General features: G+C 34.8%; 1 protein-coding gene across 1 annotated transcript in view; it reads left to right on the forward strand.

Annotated features, from left to right (window-relative positions):
- Positions 1 to 20136, forward strand: part of LOC110468097 (protein eyes shut homolog) — a 597595-nt gene that overhangs the window by 180305 nt on the left and 397154 nt on the right. Inside the window, exons 13-17 of the mRNA XM_077782364.1 lie at positions 5961 to 6057; positions 7172 to 7279; positions 7850 to 7995; positions 16582 to 16753; positions 17269 to 17347. Of these exons, the coding sequence (XP_077638490.1) occupies positions 5961 to 6057; positions 7172 to 7279; positions 7850 to 7995; positions 16582 to 16753; positions 17269 to 17347 (602 nt within the window). The remainder of the gene's footprint in view (positions 1 to 5960; positions 6058 to 7171; positions 7280 to 7849; positions 7996 to 16581; positions 16754 to 17268; positions 17348 to 20136) is intronic.

Consider the following 20136-nt stretch of genomic DNA (forward strand, 5'->3'; position numbering starts at 1 on the left):
GAAGAAAAACAGAATATACACTGGCTAGGTCAGAGAAGATAAAAGCTGATAGAATATGAATTGGGCAGAATCAAAGTTGATGTAAGATGTTAGTTTAGGACAGAATTACCACAGCAAATTGGTAGGAAGGTGATGAAGTCATGAATAGCTGTAGTACAAAACAAAGCTGCATCTTTGTTCCCATATGTACATTAGGGAACTGTAGTTGTCTGATTTTGCTAGGAGTTCTAAAATTCCTATAAATACAGTTAATGTAAAACTTCCTCTTGAGCTGTTTGCCCTAGATACAGAGGTTCTCTTCCTTCAAGGAGATAGATTATAGTATTTGTGTAACAAAACTCGGCTCTCATATCATAGATCATGGAAGAGTGTTAGACCATGACTTTAAGTTAAATTGTTCACACAAGCAGGTTAAGCAGTTTAAAAAAAATCTGATCTCTACAATTGCACAATGGTATATTCAAGACTGCAAATGTTGTAGGGAGGGCCATTATTGCAAAAGCTTAGGAATCACTGTTGTAGAACAAGTTTCCCAAGAGATGTACAGAAAACTCCTCTCAAATACTTTGTCATTACTTTATGAGCAAGGGTTTGATCAAGACAGCTGGGAGGACATACGGGTTCAAGCTGTTAATCATATAGCCAGCACTGAATCTCCTTAAATGATACACACCAAATGCAAAGAAAACAGGAGGAATGGAAAACTTAGAGCAAATAGCAGAATTTTTATTGCCTAATTTATCAGTATGCCTTTCCAGTATTAGAGAATTCCATTCTTAGAATTAATCTTAATAGAACTGAAAATTTAGTGTAACAGAAAAGCAAGGACATATAAGCAAAACTATAGAATTTAAATAATGTTGAAATATTTGTAGCTGAGCCCTGGCCACTGTTTGTAAATTCTCCAAAATGTCTACATGAGGAAGATCCAAAGAGCAATTCAACTGCATATATAAGCAAAATAGAGAGTAAATATACAAGAGTATAGGCATTAGACCATGCTCTTCTACATAATGGCAAGCACAAAAGTTATTTTTTTAGAGACAATGTGAAAGAAAGATAGGAGAGTTTGGTAAAAATAGGGACACTTTCTGAGAACAATGGTGTTCCAAAAAAAAAAAAAAATGTGGAAAAAATGTATTCAAAATCACTATGAGAGAGCATACAACTACTGAGTGCAAGATTAGCTCTCTGGCTGGGACTGATGAACAACTTTAATTAATGATGAAAAGGGAGATAATATGTAATAGTTTTCAAAAGGTGTGAAACCTTTGTAATTATAAGCACATAAAAATTGCAGAAAATAACAAGATAAAAAATTAATTTTCAACCATGAACTACAGGACAGAGAGTATCTAGTGTTTCTAATAAGACCTTTTTAAACTGTGATTTATTATTTTAAAAGAACTGTTAGTAGATATTGGTATAGTAGCAAGGCAAGCTAGTAGGAAAGGCAGATACAGTTGTTGCTCACATAAAGAGAAGAAATGAAGGGCAAGATCGCTGAATTAAAATGGTTCCTAGAATTTCTGCTTCATAGAAGGTAGAAATTAATCTCTCTTTAAAATTAGATGTAAAACTTTTGTCATCAGTCCAATATAGATGGGATAACCTCAGGATGTTCATGAAGCCTCCTTATTACAATGGAAACAATTTTCCATATACATGTTAGATTTTGATTGAAAAATTATCAGGAAATGCTACATATTATACATTAAGTATTGCATACATATAGACAGAGTTCATATTAAAGCTTTATCTACTCTTTTCAGAAATATGGGTTATTTGGCCAGCATTTGTGGTAACTCAGTAACAAGTTAAGGTAGAAGGGAAATTTGATCAATATAATGGTGTATGTATTGTTGAAAGAAATAAACTGGAAATGTCTGGATTGTAGATGTGGATATCTGCAGTATTACATTAAGGAGGTATACTTTTCTAATGTATTTAATTTCTTGCAAAAGCAGACACACAAAGTCAAATGGCTAATGATATAGAAATATTTATGTCACTCTGCTGACAATTTAGGCAGCTTAGGAAAAATCTTTCAGGTGGTAGATAGGCTGAATTCTTGTCCAGTTGCCTCTTGCTGCTTCATTATTGCTTTAAATCGTTTTTTTTTTGTTTTTTTTTTGTTTTTTTTTTTTTTTAATTATTTTATTGCTTTGGGAAGCACACAGTTTTAGAGGGGAGTAAAAAGAAGAAGGAGCAGCAACATGTGCCATTATGGCACACAAGTACACAAAAGCTTTGTCATCTTATTTGTGCTCATTACAGCTTTAAAGATACAAAGCTAGAAACTGAGAAAGTTGAAAAACTGATTTATGCATGGGGCTTAAGACTAAAGCCATCAGTTTTAGGGTGTAGTGAAATTAATGTCTATTGTTCCAGAGAAATCTATGAAAATGACTAATCTCTAAAGAGAAAGAATAGCAACAGTTTTTACTGGAATTGTGTGTTCTATTTTTACTTTGTCCTTTCTAAAAGCAATACATTCTTGATGCTTCAAGGTAATTTCCAAAATCCTTGTTTTAAACAGATTTTCCCTGGACCTTTTCACATCTTTTATCAGTCTCCTGTTAATAGTTTTCCCATGACACCTACTCTTTGTTCTAGATGCTAGTGATAATTTTTATTTGGTCTATAGCATCTTATAGCTAGAAATTTGAACCGAGGCAAAATATTTTTCAGCCAATGCATGAAACAAGGCTAAGTGAAAATTATCATAATACACAAAATTTATAATACCAAGCAGAAATAATAAATAGATTATGAAAAACAAGTTGTTTAAATTGGAGTTTGCTATTGTCAGATTTGAGTCCTTCAGTGCCAGTTTCTTTTTCAGATACACACATACATAATTTACAGAGGGAAATAATCTTTTTACAGTGCCTAATATTTTACACACCTTTGATTTTGATTCATGTACCTACTTATGTTATGCTGAACAACCTAAGTACCTGAACTAATGATTATGAGACTGCTATGATATCTCTGCTGTTTGCAAACATTGGTTCATAAATAGTTCATGGTAAGGAGACAAACATCTATGACACTAATTTGATTAGTAAAACAGTAGAGAGCTTATGGCAAAAGAATCCTGTTAGAATCCTATTACCTGCAGAGGTCAATTCCATAATATTTCTCTGCAATGTAATAAGGAGATGAAAATGACTATAACTGTGACAGCAGATATTTAGCTTCTATATTCTGCATAGTCCATCACTTTGAAGCTCCCAGAAGGCCCATAGACAGAGCTGAGAAATGCAGGATTTCCTATATTTCAGAGAAACAGAAGTAAAACCAGCATCTGTCTCATCTTAAGTAACAGCTTTCTAGATGTTTGTAGACCTCATATTATTAAAGTTATTTTCATGCCACCCAAACAATTAAAAATAGAGAGAAATAAGACTGTTCATCTATTAATTTCTGAAAGTCTTGAATATGTTATGTTACTATATAAAATTAACCTTTCTGAGATACTTCCTCAAATATATCTATATGTATTCAATACATTCACAGATTAGTGTTTTAAACTAATTCCGATAGCATTATAAAGCTAAAATATATCTATATATCTGTGAGTTATTTATAATGTTATATTGGTTTACCTTCAGTGTGTCCTTTTCAGTAAAGTTCCATTTTCCCTGCCCATTGACAGCCTTCCACTCAGTAACCAATTTTAGTTTTAGAAATTTCAAACATTACAAATGAAAGGGAAATTACAGGTAAGGAAGTTGACTACAGATAGTCCTGTGAGTCCTGGTGTCTTACATTTGCTATGCCCTCCAATCCCTAATTAAACCAGAGTTAGAGAAACGTGTTGTCTATCATCTTTTCTGCTTTTACTCAGTGGTACTGAAAAGCATGTATCAAACTGAATATTTTGTGTGTCATTGACTTCTGCCTACTCACACAACCAGGCCTACTACTTTACTTGGTCTGTGGTGTACTACTTTACAGCTCTTTTATCTTTCTTTTTTCCTTAATCAAAGTACAGGCAGAAATAGATGAAGGTTCAGCAGCATTAAGATGCAGATTACACATGCCACAGATAAGAAAAGTATTTGGATGGTTCACTCTGGTTCAGGCTCATTTGCACATAATAAGCTAAACCATTCAGAATACATTCTTTTCTGTGCTGAGGGATATATTTCAAAACAATAAACTGAGACAGAATTTTTATTGCTATTAAGAAAATTATTTTCCATTTTTTGGGGAGATTGGTGGTGGGGTTTTGCTGGTTTGTTTTGGACTTTTTTGTTTTGATTTGATTTTGGCTTTGTTGTTGGGTTTTAATTTTGTGAAACATAAAAATAGCAAATAAATGAGGGTACCCTTTCATGCTCAAGATATTTCTAAAAAAAAAGTTTTTTCAGAAAAAACATAACAGCATAAATGACTATAATTGAAAGGCTAGTTTGAGAAATGTTCCAGGCTTTCTTTTCTCAGCTTTATATTAACATTTCTGTGAAACCTTCAGCAAATATTAAGAGCTCATTTCAGTCAGGTACAAAAGTTATTGAACAGAAATAATCCTGGTAAGGAGAAAATACCAACTGCTTTGATGTGGGCTCATGTTTAGATCATCTATTGGAGTACTAGCAGAGATTTCTTTCTACAGCTCTCTCTGCAACTCTGACCAAGACACTTATTTCTTCCAGTCAAGATTTGCTCTGCATAAAAATAAGCCATACTATTTAATTTTTTTTTATCTCAGTGATGTTCAAAATCACTTTTGTGAACTCCATTAATGGTCTTTAGGCAACCTACAATCAGTACATGCATATTAGTCATACAGTGCAAATAGTTTGCCCATTGTTATGGCTTCATTTCTCCATCAATTGAAAACAAATATATTGAAATTTTGCAAAATTCAATGGAGCTATAGTTTCTCCACGGTATGTATGGAATTTCACCACAAGTATGCATTTAGGAAAACGCCTGTTTATGCAAATGCTATAAGATGTATTATGCTGTCTAAGAGCAGAAATAGGTTCATGTATCGCTGAAAAGTGTCTTATTTCATTTTAGTATGTATTCTGGAACACTGACACAAAATTGCAAATGTAATGTATTATGCAAGTGATGTACTTTTCAGATAAGACCTTAATCACATTTTACATCTTTTCTTCATTTAAATATAAAACCAGTTGTTTGTTTTTTTTTTCCCAGCAACTGACTGCTTTGAATAAATGTGGTCCTCTAACTTCCACTACTCTCGAATACATTAATTAATGGATTAGCTTTTAGTTTCTGAAAGAAACACTCCAAAAAAACATTTCAGTCCTTTCAAATGGGTTGCATTTCCACAGTATATTTATCCAGATGCTCTATCCAAATCTGTTCTCTCTGGTTCATTAAAGTATGTCAAGACTTCATATACTGTCTGGAAATTAACTTGCTGAAGCTAAAGAACAAAAATATTTGGAGACAATTCTTTCAGAGTTGCTGCTACTTGTAGACCTGAGCTTAGGTTCAGTGAGCAGTGAGCTGGCTCCTTCAGAAGCAGCAGTCAGCCCCAAGTTTGTCAGTACGTGAATGAGGCAGGCAGGGCAGCATTGGTGCCTGTGTCCAGGAACAGCAGAAGGGGCCAGTCAAGGCTACAGGGAATGGGCAGATCCAAAGTCAAGCCAGGGAGGCTGTCTGTAGGCCAGAGTCAACATTCTACACAGCTAGGCATTGGCCATGGCTGCAACGCAGCTCAGTCAGATACCAAGGACAGAGAGCTGCAGGTGACATGCTCCAAAGAAAAGAGGTAGCCAAGGCTGATGCTTCTGCTTCTCTCAGGCTTCCCTTAAACAGCTTTGAGTGCAGCTGAGGTTTCCCAGGCCAGCCACTTTCAATGTCTGAGTTAGTCTTGGGCTCAGATAGCAAATATCCATGAGAATCTATGACCCTTTTATTCACATGAAGTAGTAGAGTTCACTCACTTGCCATTAATGAAATCTGTGTTTCAGGATTTGAGGGTACTTACTGTGAAGTTAACAGTGATGAGTGCATCTCCCATCCGTGCCAGAATGGAGGTCTCTGTGTGGATGGGGTCAACCACTACAGGTCAGGAAAATTACTTGAATGACAGATATGATACAAGGATTTTTATCATCTAGCTTTTCCTTTTGTACTTTGACTGTCAAATGTTTGCTAACCTTGGGGTGCGGGGGGGGGGGGGGTGTGTGTTGTAATGTGTTTGAAAGTTACATTATAGTCTAAATGTTGTTGTGTGCAAAAAGTAATACATATACACCATAAGTATGCCCCCAGAATTTATTGTAGGGCTAATTAAAATCATAAGGATCTAATTTTAAAAAGCAAAGTTGTTGTTAGTCTAGTTACAATAGTACAAACAATCTGAGTTGAAAACAGTACAAATACTTTATGAATAATATAGCTGTTATACAAGAAATCTTGCAATTATGTCTCTTTGACTATGATTACCCTCACAATGTTTGTGTGCATCCTGTGATTTTTTTTGAAGAGCTGGCAGTCTTACTGCAGGTCACTGGCATCTGTAAGTCTTTGTCAGCAGAACTATGATATTCACAGTGGGTTTTTTCTCATCTTCAGTCTCAGGCCTTCTTGGGGCCTCTCACTTACCAGCACCCCCAAGTCCTTCTCAGCAGGGCCACTCTCAATCTGCTCATCCCCCAGCCTGTGTTGATATCAGGGCTGCTTTGACACAGGTGCAGCACCTCACACTTGGTCGTGTTAAATCTCATGTAATTCCCAAGGGCCCACTTCTCAAGGTTGGCTAGGTCCCTCTGGATGTCATCCCATCCTTCAGGAGCAGAACACACTATGGTCATCTTGGTCTCTCACACCCTCATCATAGGTGCTATTCCAGAGCTGAAGCTATAGCATGAGAGGCATCAGTCACTTGGCTGCAGGGGAGGTGTCAAAACAAGTGAAAAGCAGCTCAGGCCAAGAAAAATTCTAAGTAAGCCCTTGCACAGTGGGGTCAGCACACAGCCTGTGGCCTTCAGCTAATGATAACAAAAGGCTGGACTTCAGACACTCATTGGTGTTTTTTAAAGTACTGCCCTTTGCAATTACCAGTAAAAAGCAAAAATTATTTTGGTACTATTTAATTAATATCTCTCAACATCTGCCATATTTTTCCAGAATCTTTGTAATGACCTGAAAAGTAATGTAGTGACATCCCTTTTGCTAGGTGCTCCTGCCAACATGGCTTTACAGGGACCCTGTGTGAAGTGGAGATTAATGAATGCTTATCAAGACCGTGCAAGAACAATGGAACTTGCCTGGATCTCGTAAACAGGTCATTACTACTAAATGACAAGTTTAAATTACTGATTTCCTTATGTTAATTCTGGGTTTAGATGGGGCCTTCACCATACAACAAGTTAAAATGGAGTAGCAAATGCTACTGACTCAGTTTTTTGTTTCTTATGTTAACTTAAAGAAAGATAGAAGGGCAAGTGTCTTCTGCACAACTTGTTCTTTTCCTCACTTCTTTTTTTTTTTTTTAGTATCTAAAAAGACTGAAATAGAAGAGAATTGATTTTGTTAGATTGCTACAAACCCCGTGTTTGTTCAACAGCACTTCATAAGTTATTCAGAGACTTGTGCCAGAAGATCATTAGCCCTTAAGTAATTACTTATATCTTCAATTAAAATTACTGTGCCAAATTGTTCTATTAATTTAACAAAAAGTAAATCACCCTCTTTGCTTCAGAAACATAGAAATGAGAAAACTCTGTTCATTATTTTAATGTGGATTAGGATTAGGGACACCAACTTGGCACCAGGAGATTCATATGGCTTTAAATTATTGCAATAGATCCCATTGTTACTTTCATTGACATAGTTGATTTTTCCTTTTCGAAAGATTCATTTGTAACTGTGCACCTGGATACTATGGGTCTCTGTGTGAGATGGACGTAAATGAGTGTGAAACTTTGCCTTGTCTACATGGAGGAAGCTGCATCAACAGGCTTGGAGGCTATCAGTGTCTTTGTCTACCTGGATTCACAGGTATGATCTACACTTTACTATAGCTGAGAAGCTTATTTCACTGGTTTTACATGGTTTTAATACTATGGCAAGAATAAAAATTATTCTCCTTATTGGAGGATAAATTAGTACTAACTTAAAAATTATTTTATCTAATTATTTTCAAGTAGTATAAGATTATTTATACTAAGACTTGAATTATAATTTTGTTAATCATCCATACATTCAGTTTAAATGAGTTATTGTATAGTACAAAGAAAATTAATGTGTATTCTTTTTAGTTCAGCCAGGATAAAAACTATTAACATAGTTACAGAGTAAATTTTGCAAACAATAAAATGCTACCTTGTCATTTGAATTTGCACAGAACCACAGAAATACCTTGACTTTTTGACCCATTTGATCTACACCACTGCCTTTAGTGCTAATCTTTACAGAGTCATGACAAAATTTTCAGTGGGTAGAGATGCAGTAAAATTTCATTAAAATGGTGTTGACTTTTAATTAAATACTCAGTGTGCTGCTGAGCTAGTTCATACACAGTGTTTTGATAGATCCATCTTAAGCAACATGGGACCATATGACTGCAGAAATACTTACAGTTGTTTCCTCAAGTTGAATAATTTCTGGGTTTTTTTCTGTATAGGATAGTTTTTCCTATCTATTCCAGCCTGTGATGAACACCACATAAAGTACAAGATTAAAAAGGATGCAATTTGCATCCACTGAACTGAGAGGAATGTAAGTCTCCACAGAACAAAGAACATGTAAAGTTTTGGGAATTTCTATGTAGCTGTATATCCTTCTTCCGTCCACTACAAATCTTAGTCCACATATCACTTGTGCAGTGTTCTTCAAAATTATCCTTGATATTTCAGCAAAAAATGAAAAAATCAATATTATTTTCCTGCCTAAATCTTCTAAAGCCTCCCCCTGAAATATTTTCTTCACATGGCCTGTGTTCTAAGTAGTATTTCTTGGGTGTCACAGAAACTTCTCTTCATTAGGCAGTGGTGCTGCAGATGTAATTTCTAACATGTAAATGTTAGAACAGTTGTATCAAACTTTATGTACGTGTTTCTTTAAGAATTCCCTGTTATATTTATTAAAGACATGATACCTGCACATAAGCACTTAGTAGATTCTAATTTGAAAAGGAACAAGCAATCTGCAGGTGTGCTTTTGTCTTGATTTTTCATTATTGACAAAGCAGTTTGATTTTAGAGCTTTTACCTAACATATTTAACCAACAAGAATAAGATGTGTTTTGTTCTGGATTTTTTTGGGATTATTTTTTTCCAATTAAACTGCAATTTAGGAAGAACTTTTTCTTTCAAAGATCAGACCCCTTTAAAGATAGGTAACAGCATGAATTGTTCCCAATGATCAGTTGAATTTAAAAAAAATGTTTTAATTTACTGAGAACTTTAATCATCAACTATTAAAATATTATACACTTACAAATGAATGAAAACTGGAAACAAATTAAAATACATTAAATTGTTTAGGCCAAATGATTTTAATATATTTCATTTTGTTTAATAAATCTTATTTTAAAATTACTAACTTTTATTAGATATTCTGAATGTTTTTTGTGGTCATCATTTAATTTACTGTCTTAGAGAAGGCAGTCTCTAGACACTGATCTCTGCTCTGTTGCCTCTAAAATTTTGGCATTTAATGTATCTCTTATTTTAAATTCTTAAGTTATTTAAGTTTAAAATAGAATTTTAAGTTCTCCATGAATTTATGTTATGTTGTGTTTCTTTTATATTGTTTATAATTTTATTTAATTTAAAATAAATTTTTTTAACAAAAATACTTTAGAAATAATTTGTTAACTATTAAAATATTACGTTATCCACACTGCTAATATAAAATCCAATGCTTTACACACCACATAGACTCTTAAAAAAGATTATCAACATTCAGAGTAAAAACACACAGGTGTATTCTATTATGATTTCACTGGCAGCAACAATGGTTTTCCTAAACTCTAAATATCACTAATGCACCCTGTTTAAAATCCTTACACCAGATACTTTGGAGAACAAAACTTTGGTGATCTAGGAATGTAGCAAACTGTTCTTTTCTAAAGCAAAATAAGAAGTAAAATGATGTCATAAAGCAGTTCTGATAGTCCTAAGTAAAATAGCTCTTAGAGATCATAAAAGTAAAAGATCATAGCTGTTACTGCTTGTTGCTTGTACGTTGGTGGTACCAGAGTGTTATAAAATGGAAGATGCCTTGTGAGACACTGAATCTAAAACCTTTATTGTCTAAACAGCCATTTATTGGCTGGAGTAATGAATATTTTGCTTATAACAATAACTGTTGATTCAAATCTAAAGAAACTAACAAGTAAACTTTTTGCTTTGTAATGTATCAACTATGAGACTTAATGTGCATAGAGGACAGATATTTTGAGTAAGAAAACACTGTGCTTCCATAGTCATCTTTACACTAAATAGCCTTTGAAATATGTCTTACTCAGGAACTGCTTTTCTCTATATGATTCCAGAATTCTTTGATTTTGTAAATGTTACTATAAATACAGGAAATTTGTTGATAATCTAAAGACATCAAAGGGTATGTAACAATTACTTGGCTTGATAAGTTACCAAGGTTCTTTGTGAGGGAATCTGAAGATGCACTGTAAACAAGTGGAACTTTCATGACTGTATGTGTAATTATAAATGAAATGGAATTTAACCAGCAGATTAAAACTAGAAGCAAAATATATTCTAGGTGTACAGATATATCTTCATTGATGCAAAGCTGTCTCATGTATTCTGAATCTGCACTCCTATAAAATTATGTAAAGAATAAAATTAGAAAAAATATATATGTCAATATTTCACTGAGTTTGATATTAAAAAAAATAATGAAAAGACTGATATTAACTTCACTTCAAATGCTCAGTAGAACGTTTTAAAAGGCATATGTTTTTTAACACAATGTGTTGCCATATCTTGCCCTGAAAGACACTTTCATGACTGAGGTGTTAATCACTTTTTCTAAATCTTGCCATCTGAATAATCTTATGTCAAAATATAACCTGGATGATTTAGACATGCTTCAAGTGAAATAATTATCATGTTAATTAAAAATTTATTTTATATTCAGGTATAAACCATAAGTGTCTAGGTCAACAACTCAGCTGTAAAATGGATTTAATAAGAATTCAAGTTTTTTGACTCTAGAGCTTTGTTAATTTATAATTCCTTAATTTGAAAGGATTCTAGGATTAGCAAAATGTGACTGTCTTCATTGAAAGACTTGATGATTCCTTAGACTTTACTTTCTGGTTTTCTTTATTTGAGGTTAAGAAAGAATTTTAAGATCTCTTTGAGAGACTAAAGTGTTTGGATTTTTTTGAATGTGTTGGGTTAACCTTGTCCTGCTGCCAGCTGATCATCAAACTGTTCTTTCAGTCCCTTTCATCAACAGAATAAGAAAAGAAATTAAGGATGAAAACTCATGGGTCAGGGACATAGACAGTAACATTGAGTGCACCCTCAGTAAGTTTGCCAATGACACCAAGCCGTGTGCTTCAGCTGATTTACTGGAGGGAAGAGATGCATCCAGAGGCCCTTGCCACACTGGAGAGATGGACCTGTGGGAACCTCGTGAAGCTCAACAAGGCCAAGTGCAAGGTCTTGCATGTGGGTCTGGATAATCCCAAACTGGAACTATTGTTTGACAAGGAGTCAGGCATAGCATGGCAGTGTGCACTTGCAGCCCAGAAAGCCACCCATATTGTGGACTGTAGCAAAAGCAATGTGGCCAGCAGGCTGAGGGAGGTGATTTTCCCTCTCTGCTTTGCTCCTGCACCTGTCTAGCTCAGGTGTCCCAGCACAAGTACAACACAGACACTTTGGAATAAGTCCAGAGAAGGGTCACAAAAATGGTGAGAGGATTGGAACATCTCTCCTGTGGAAACAGGCCAAAAAGGTTAGGGCTGTTAAGCCTGGAGAAGAAAAGGCACCAGGGAGACTTTATAGCAGCCTTGAAGTGTGTACAGAGGGATAGAACATGGGGGAATGTTTATAAACTAAAAGAGGGGACTGTGTCTGTCATGAGGCAATCCCTGATCTCTTCTCACAGAAGGTGCCTTGAAGCTCCTCCATCAACACTTTCTCACCTCCAGTCAATATTAAAAATAAGATTTCAGTAGCTAAAATAGAATGTGTGTTAAAATGAGCTATACAAATTCAAAATTCTCATTCAAATGGCCAATTACTGGCTATCATCCAAAACATGCCAAAAAATGACTAAGTGCCGCAAAGTCAGTGAATTCAGTCATTTCTGCAGAGCAGTAATTACTCTGTAGCTTTAAATAGTTATTCTGTTAAGCAAAGATCTCTTTCTTATCTTCCCTATGAGTACAAACTGACATGTGGAAGTGACTAAGTGTGTACTTAAGTTATATGTTAAATGAAGTCAAAATCTTGGTTTAAATAACTCAGCTTGTATTTTATCTTTTATGTCAGTTTTGAGGTCCAGTCTTCCTTATCATCAACCTCAGACCCTGCTGTTCATCTTATCTATGTGACAAGGGAAACTGCTTCACTTTTTATACAATAGGTTCACCCAACAAAAAAGTCATACAAAATCTAATCAGTTAAAAGGGAGAACAGTTTACTTTGTCTTTTTGACCTTCCCAGCTGCTTTTACAGCTTTGTACTGCCAGTCAGCTCTGGTAGTGATTGCATCTGCACTCCTCAAGCCTCATTGCATTTCTTGCCATTGATATCCAATGGAAGAAGAGTAACTACACTTCTAACTGAAGTGATCACTTATTTAGTCAGACAGGAGGAATCTAGTGACCTGCTCCTTGAGATATTAAAGCAAGAGGCAGCTTACACATAAAGAGGTCAAAACTGGCTGGCACATGAGAACAAATTCAACATGCAGACTGATAGATCTGCATTTCTGTGCTAAATGTAGAATTTGTGGTGTCTGTATTTTAGTTTTAATATTAGAGTATTTACATAAGTTTGGAGAACTGTAGAAACTTTAGGTATGGTGAATACACCATAAGAATGACACAAATTTGCTTTGTGCATTTTCCTGAGAAGTGCTGTAATGTCTGTGCTGTATTTGATTTGTGAGGAAAGGAGGGGGCACTTTTGCTGGACTTCTTGAGCTTATTTATTCAACAGAGACTTCCTAGGCAGAAAGAACCCAGAACAGTAAGGTGCAAACTCATTGAGTATTTGGCTTGAAGTGACAAGTCAGGACTGCTAGCTGTCTTTCATGGGAGCTAAGGTCAGCACACAAACGTTCTTTTTCCTCTCAAAGTGACTTATGGCCTATGAAGTAGAGCCTTAAGACATACTTTAAACAGTTAAGTCTTAGTCTGGTGGCAGGTTTGCTTCATTCATTCTCCTTCTTGTTCATGGAAGAGAGTGTTCAAGAAGGTATGGCCAACAGGAAGAATAGGAAACACCTGACTGAGCTCAGATGCAGAGAGGAAGCCAGGGATGGGCTACTTAGGAGGAATATTTTGTCATTGCCCAAGTGTATAGAATTGAAATTGGGCAAGGAAAAGCTAAATTAGAGCTGGGAATAGAGAAAATGTGCAAAGCCATAAGGAAGCCTTTTATATATACTTTGGGAGCAAAATGAAAGCCAATAAAAAAGTGGACCTATTTCTCAGTAGGGTGTGAGACTTTGTGACAAAAGACATGGAAGAATCTGCAGCATGCAAAGTTTTCTTCAGGTTTTATGACTAAAGATCAAACTTAAGCTTTCCAGTGTTCTAAGTCTTGTGGCAGACTTGAAGGTATGCTTTTTTTAACAGGCCTTCTGATATAATATGATCAATTCACCACTACCAACATTTACTAATCTACCTGTCCACCTTTCCAGACTATAAAGCCCTAACTTGTGTACAGGAATATTGTGAGATACAGTGTCAAAACCATGCTAAAATCATGATAAGTAACATACACTCCTAAGAGCTCCAGAGCTGTTAGAGTTGTTCCCTATTATTGCTAACTAGGAGAGTCTTTGTACTTTTCATCCAGTGTAACTGGAGAGATTTTTGAATATATTTCAGTATGTCATTGTGCGTGCTTTAAAGGAGTCTCTATTTTATAAGAGTTACCAAGGCCCAAGGGATTGAAGCCTCAATTTCCACACAAATTGCTCTGCTACAAATACTGAGACAAAGGAACATTTAAGCAGCTCTAATGTTGAGTTGAGCTAAGTTGTGGTGTGAGAACACCCCAAAGGAGCACTACATAACATAATGCCAGTCTATTCTTTTGTGATTCCATGATATTTATTTGAGCTTTGTGTAAGTTGTAAATGTACTTTATATCTTTCATATTGAATTATTCAATTGATCTTTGCAGCTTGCCCGGCTATAGTGTGACACTGCGATGTTGCTTCCTCTGGAAATATTGACAACTATGTTAATTTTCTTATGATGTTTCCTATATTCAGACATGAATTAATAGACTTACTTGCACGGTTTCAGGTTTATCTTGTTCTATATCCCTTTTTGTAAGTTTATTCAACTGTCAACTAAATCTTAATTCTTAACTGCTATATCTTTAGGTGTGGCTTGATTACTTCATTTTGCATTTTAGTAAATATTTCTGCCTTCAGCATGGGGATGCCCCAGCTGTGCACTGATCCAGCAGTGCAAAGGCTCAGCCTTGCCATGGCTTATCAAGTTTCTGGCTTAATCCCTGTGCTGGGGCCAGTGGCTGTTGCCTGTTCTGTTCCAGCTTCAGCTCTGGGATGGTCCCACTGGAGAGAGGGTGACACTCCCCACCTGTCACTGCCTGGCAAACCATGGCCCTCTGTGTGCATGGGGGATTTTGAGGGTCTGGGGTGTCTGAGCACCACTCCCAGGCTACTGCTGGCAGCCTTTCCTGCTAGGAGCAGGAAAGTTGTAAAGGGAAACCCAAGTAGAGCCTAAGACTGGGGAAAAAGAAAGTATCCAGTATCATGTTCCTTCAAATGAAGAAAAGAAAGAAATCATGCTTCAATCTAAAGTTCAAATATCTAAATAACAGTACAAGCTACAGGTGACGTTTTTATATTTTATACTTCTGGTTCTTGTATTCCCTTTTAAATTAAATGGGAAAATATAGTTCTCAAGAGCCATGTATATGTATCCAAGGTCCCTAATTGATATTTAATGAAAACAAAGGTTGTCAAAGTTTTAAACCGAGGAAATTAAACTTTAATTGTTTTAATTACTTTGTTTCACATGGTCTAATCTTATCTTGTAAATTTCTCTGTAGTCAAAATCAAATCTTGTCTAAACAAAGGATAAGATACTTCAAAATAGGTGGCAACCTTTAAAATTTACTGCAGTCCAATCACCACCAATTGAATTTGACTTGATATAGGTGAAATAATTGCCTGAAATAAGTCTGTTACTGACACAAAGTACAATAAAAATAGAAAACCTACATCTCTGGCATTAGTCACTAAGTTATAATAAATCTTACTTAAGATGAAATCAACAAAAACAAGCTCAGTGACCTTTTCAGCCCTAGTTTTCCATGCACAACTCAGAGGAAACTTTTCTTAACAGATTATTTACTCATAAGAGACTGAATGAGACAATGCTAAAATTATGTTGAAAGAACCTTATGCCTTTCACAAGATTAATGTCAGTGTGACAAAATGAGTACTTCTTCTTTACAGTCAGTTACTATTTTTAAGTGTATTTTTAGATTTGTATGAAATTATTTAACAAATAATTTATTTTCTTTCTGTAACTGGAATATGCTCCTTAATATGCTTTTTAGTATTTCTGTTCATGTTTAATTTGTTAATTTTCATTCCTTAGATTTCTGCTATAGATTTTTTCTTAATATATATAATTGACTTAATTATTGGTTATTCATATGATAAACCTATTAATTGATATTTTGAGTCACATCTGTCTATTATGAAATCTCATGGAATGGTCACAAGTAGTTGTCAGAAGTATTATAATATTTGATACCAAAATTGACTTGAACATGGGAACTAGGTGCTGCTGAGCAATTCTGAAAGGAAATCTCTCCTTTTCTCTCCTTTTTTTCTATTTTCAAAAGGATAAAAAATTTTCAGCTCCCAGAGAAAGACCAAATTTCTTTTTCTTTTTTTCTATATCATGTGTAAATTAGTATAGCATGCTAATTTATTATTATTTTCCATATTTTAGTATGTTCTCAGCAACCAATTGCTTTTTTATCATGCATTTGTTTTTATTTTCCAGGTAGAAAATATTTAACTTTATTGCTCCACAAAATTCTGTGTTCTTCCTTTTCATTTTTTCAAACTACTCAATTCTCATAAATTGGTATCTTTAATTTTTAATCTTCTCAAGCAGCACTCAAATAATCAAATATCAAACAGAGGTCATCACTTTATATTTGTCATTTTTCATGATGTATGTCAATATAACTATCCTTTTGGTATTTACACTATAGGTAATTCCAGATAGATATTTTTATTGATGACTATCATGAACTATATGAACAATCTATGTAACTAAAATCAATTATGTGAAAATATTGATATTAATAAATATTGTGTTAGTTTGTTTGAGTTTAGAATTTAACATTTAATTGCATTTTCTGGATTTTTAAACAGGTAATAGGTGTGAAGTAAATACAGATGAATGTATGTCTTCTCCTTGCCTCAACAATGGAAGTTGCATTGATGGCATCAGTTCCTACAAGTGTCACTGTAAGCAAGGTTTCATTGGAACAAACTGCGAAATAAATATTAATGAATGCTTGCCAAATCCTTGTCTTCATGGAAGGTGCCTATTTTTATTTAACTATTATTTTCTCCATGATAATGTACCTAACTAACAATATGCAAGACTTAATGATATGGGAAGTTTGATAAATATGCTTTTAATTATGTTCTTCCATAAAGTAAAAGCACACTTAAAGATGACAGATGCTGCCTGCTTAATCTAATGTAATATAGTGACATTATCTCAATTTCTCCTGCATTTTTGTTCATTACCATAACTAGTATTCAGTAAGTGGGGATTAATTAGTGTTTAATATACTTAAGAGAAAATCTTTAGCTGTTACTTGCCAACAGTTGAAATGAGAAGATTTCTTCTAATGTGACAATCAAAATCCTTACAAAATGCCTCAGTGCCCACAATATGCACATTTGAAATCCATTATAAAACTATTGAAAAGTACCATGGATTATAGTACGTTACATCAGACCACTATTTTGAAATGCATGGAATGATACTGCTAGTGCTGAATCTGGAACTATAACTAAAGAGCTAAATAGGACTCTTTTGTATTTCAGATGCATAGATCTCATTGATGGGTATCAATGCTCTTGTGAACCCGGATGGACCAGCTCAAGATGTGAGATAAATATTAATGTATGTTTTCAAAATTTTTTTTAATTATAGAGGAAAGGGTGATATGTCATTGAAACTTATCTTTATTTAATTAACCTCTGAAGCCAGTATCTAGAAAATGTATGACAGAAATTCAGTTGTCTAAAATCCATTCTGAAAAGTGCATTTCTTTGCTTACATGACAGTGCATTAGAAAAGACCCTTAACAAAATGTCAAAAGAAGTTTAAAAGTGAAGTGTGAATGATAAATCTGGAAAGCTAAGCTGACATTACCTGAATATCATTTGTCCCTCGGTTTGGGATGAATAGTATATTACCTAATTTGTGTGTTTAAGTCTCATTTGCTGCAGTTTAGCTGCATATTTGAATAGTAAACCTCAAGGTACAATGTTCTACACTGAGAGTTGCCATGACTTGTCTTTAAATTTGAAAACCATGCAGTAATAGAATTCTATGGTATAAAACCATGGGGTACTAAATACACTGCCCACTTAGTCCTCTGAAGTTCATTAATAATTTCATGTTCTCATGGGGAATGGTTGTGGTCAAAAACGGATCCATATATATAAGTCTGTGCTGTGTAGATTCCCAGGGTCAGCAAAACAATTTGTAGAAGGTGAATACATCTGGAAGAACAATGAACAGAGTTTACAATATTGACTACACTTTGCAGAAAGTATTGAACTGATTTAGACTTTTAGGTTTTCTGCCAAATGGAGTTTAATATGATCTTGGGATATGATCCTTTCAAATGTATTAGGTCTCATGAGAAAAACTGGCATGAGAAATTTTGTCATGAACCTTCCTTCAGGCTATCTGGCTTCTAATATTGCGCTACTGAGTTGTCAAAAAAACATTCCAAAATGTTATAGAAACTTATTTTTTAACTTATGTATGAATGCAGGGACATTTCATAATTTTTATTTACAGCTTGAAGTACTATATAACTAAAAATGTGTCATATTACATAAAGGAAGTATGGTCCATAATTCTTCTGTTGAAAATATGTGAAAGTCTCACATAAGGTGTAATTCTTGCTGGTATATTAGCTTCCAAACTCTTTTACAGAAAGAAAAAGACAGAAAATAAGTAATCCAGCTCTACAGAATGCCCATCATGATATGATAAGATATGATATTGCAAATCTGTATGTTTATCAGCTGTTGCAAATGCTAATACAGAATACTCTTGGGTAATATTTTCTTCTGAAGCATCCATGATTTACACTTTTTTCCATTTGAAGAGAACAAGAGATTAAATGACCTATAGAAACATCATAAAATTATATTCAAAACATAATCATATTTCATAGCGAGATGTTTGAAAATGCATAGATTAGAAACTCATAGGAAGAAACAATATACATCTACCTTTGACAGATAAGTCTGTCAGAGTAACAACTTCATTTTTTGATAGTCTTTCAATTTGCATGCAGTATGATTCCCACATTACACTATGCTGCAAATGTCATATTTTAAAGGTTCTATCATTGCATACATGCTGTTCAGACATATATCATATCTATGTGAATCTATAATCAACATAAAAGATACACATGAAAGATATATTTTAAGTGCCAGTGAGGCTGTGAGCAGTGTCAGACCTATGCAACTCTTACAGTGATCAGCTAGGCTTTCTGACTATGTTGGGGTATGCATAAAGCAATAATCATAGTAGCTTATGCTATGTAATTTTTTTTTTTTCTAGAGTAGCTTTGGCCACTTTCATTTTAAAAATAGTAATGATTTAATCATATATATATATATATATATATATATATATATATATATATATATATATACACACATAATATATATATATACATATATATAATTTTCTTTATTTTCTTTCGTGACTTGAAAGTACACTTTTTTACACTAAGGGCTATGCAATTTAATTTGGTGCAGTAGCCAAGATTCTCTTTAGAAGGGGGTCTGCAGAAGTGGCTTTTGTGACAACAACCCAGGGGCTGCTCCATGGTGGAAACAACCCATTTGAGTCAGCTCCACCCAACCAACTGCAGGGAAGAGCTGAGCCTCTCACTTAAGATGATGGCACCTTTGTAGAAACATATTTAGGAAAAAGCAGAAAACACTGTTCAGCAGAGAAAGGAGTGAGCGGGGAAAGAATTGTGAGAAACAACCAGGCAGTATCCAACGCCATTGAAGGAGGAGAGGGAAGAGGAACTTGAGATGCTGCAGCAGAGATTGTTGGAGCTGTAGCTGCTGAAGACAATCATGATGGAGCAGGTATTTGGCAGTTATTCGTGGAGAGAACTATGCCAGAGCAGACATCTGCACTGCAGACCACATAAGACTCCAAGCTGCAACATGTGAATATTGCCTGAGTGTTGCAGCCCATGGAGTGCCCCAACAGGAGCAGGTTGTAGGCAAGAACTGTGATGCACAGAGAGAAGCCCATGCAGGAGCAATTTCATCCTGTAGCACATAAAGAGGACCCACTCTGAAGTGGGAGAAAAGTGGGAGAAAGAAGGAGCACCAGAGAGGAGCTGGTGTGAACTAAGATCCCTCTCTCCTCCCCCATCTAAACTTTTCAGGGTGAAATGAGGAAGTAGAACATTTTGAAATAGAGTGATGAGCCTGGGAAGAAGTGGAGTGTGGATTTATGTTTTCTTTCTGTTTCTCATTGGTCTGTTTCTAGTTGAATGTAAGTTATTATTTTACCCATGTTAAGTCTGATTTTCCTGATTGTTACAGTAAATGGTAAGTTATCTCTCTGTCCTTGTCAATCTAGGAGCTTTGTCATCTTCTTTTCTTTCCTTGTCATGTAGGAGGAGGGAGAGTGAGAGA

The sequence above is a fragment of the Lonchura striata genome, chromosome 3 (genome assembly GCF_046129695.1).
Source record: "Lonchura striata isolate bLonStr1 chromosome 3, bLonStr1.mat, whole genome shotgun sequence".
NCBI lineage: Eukaryota > Metazoa > Chordata > Aves > Passeriformes > Estrildidae > Lonchura > Lonchura striata.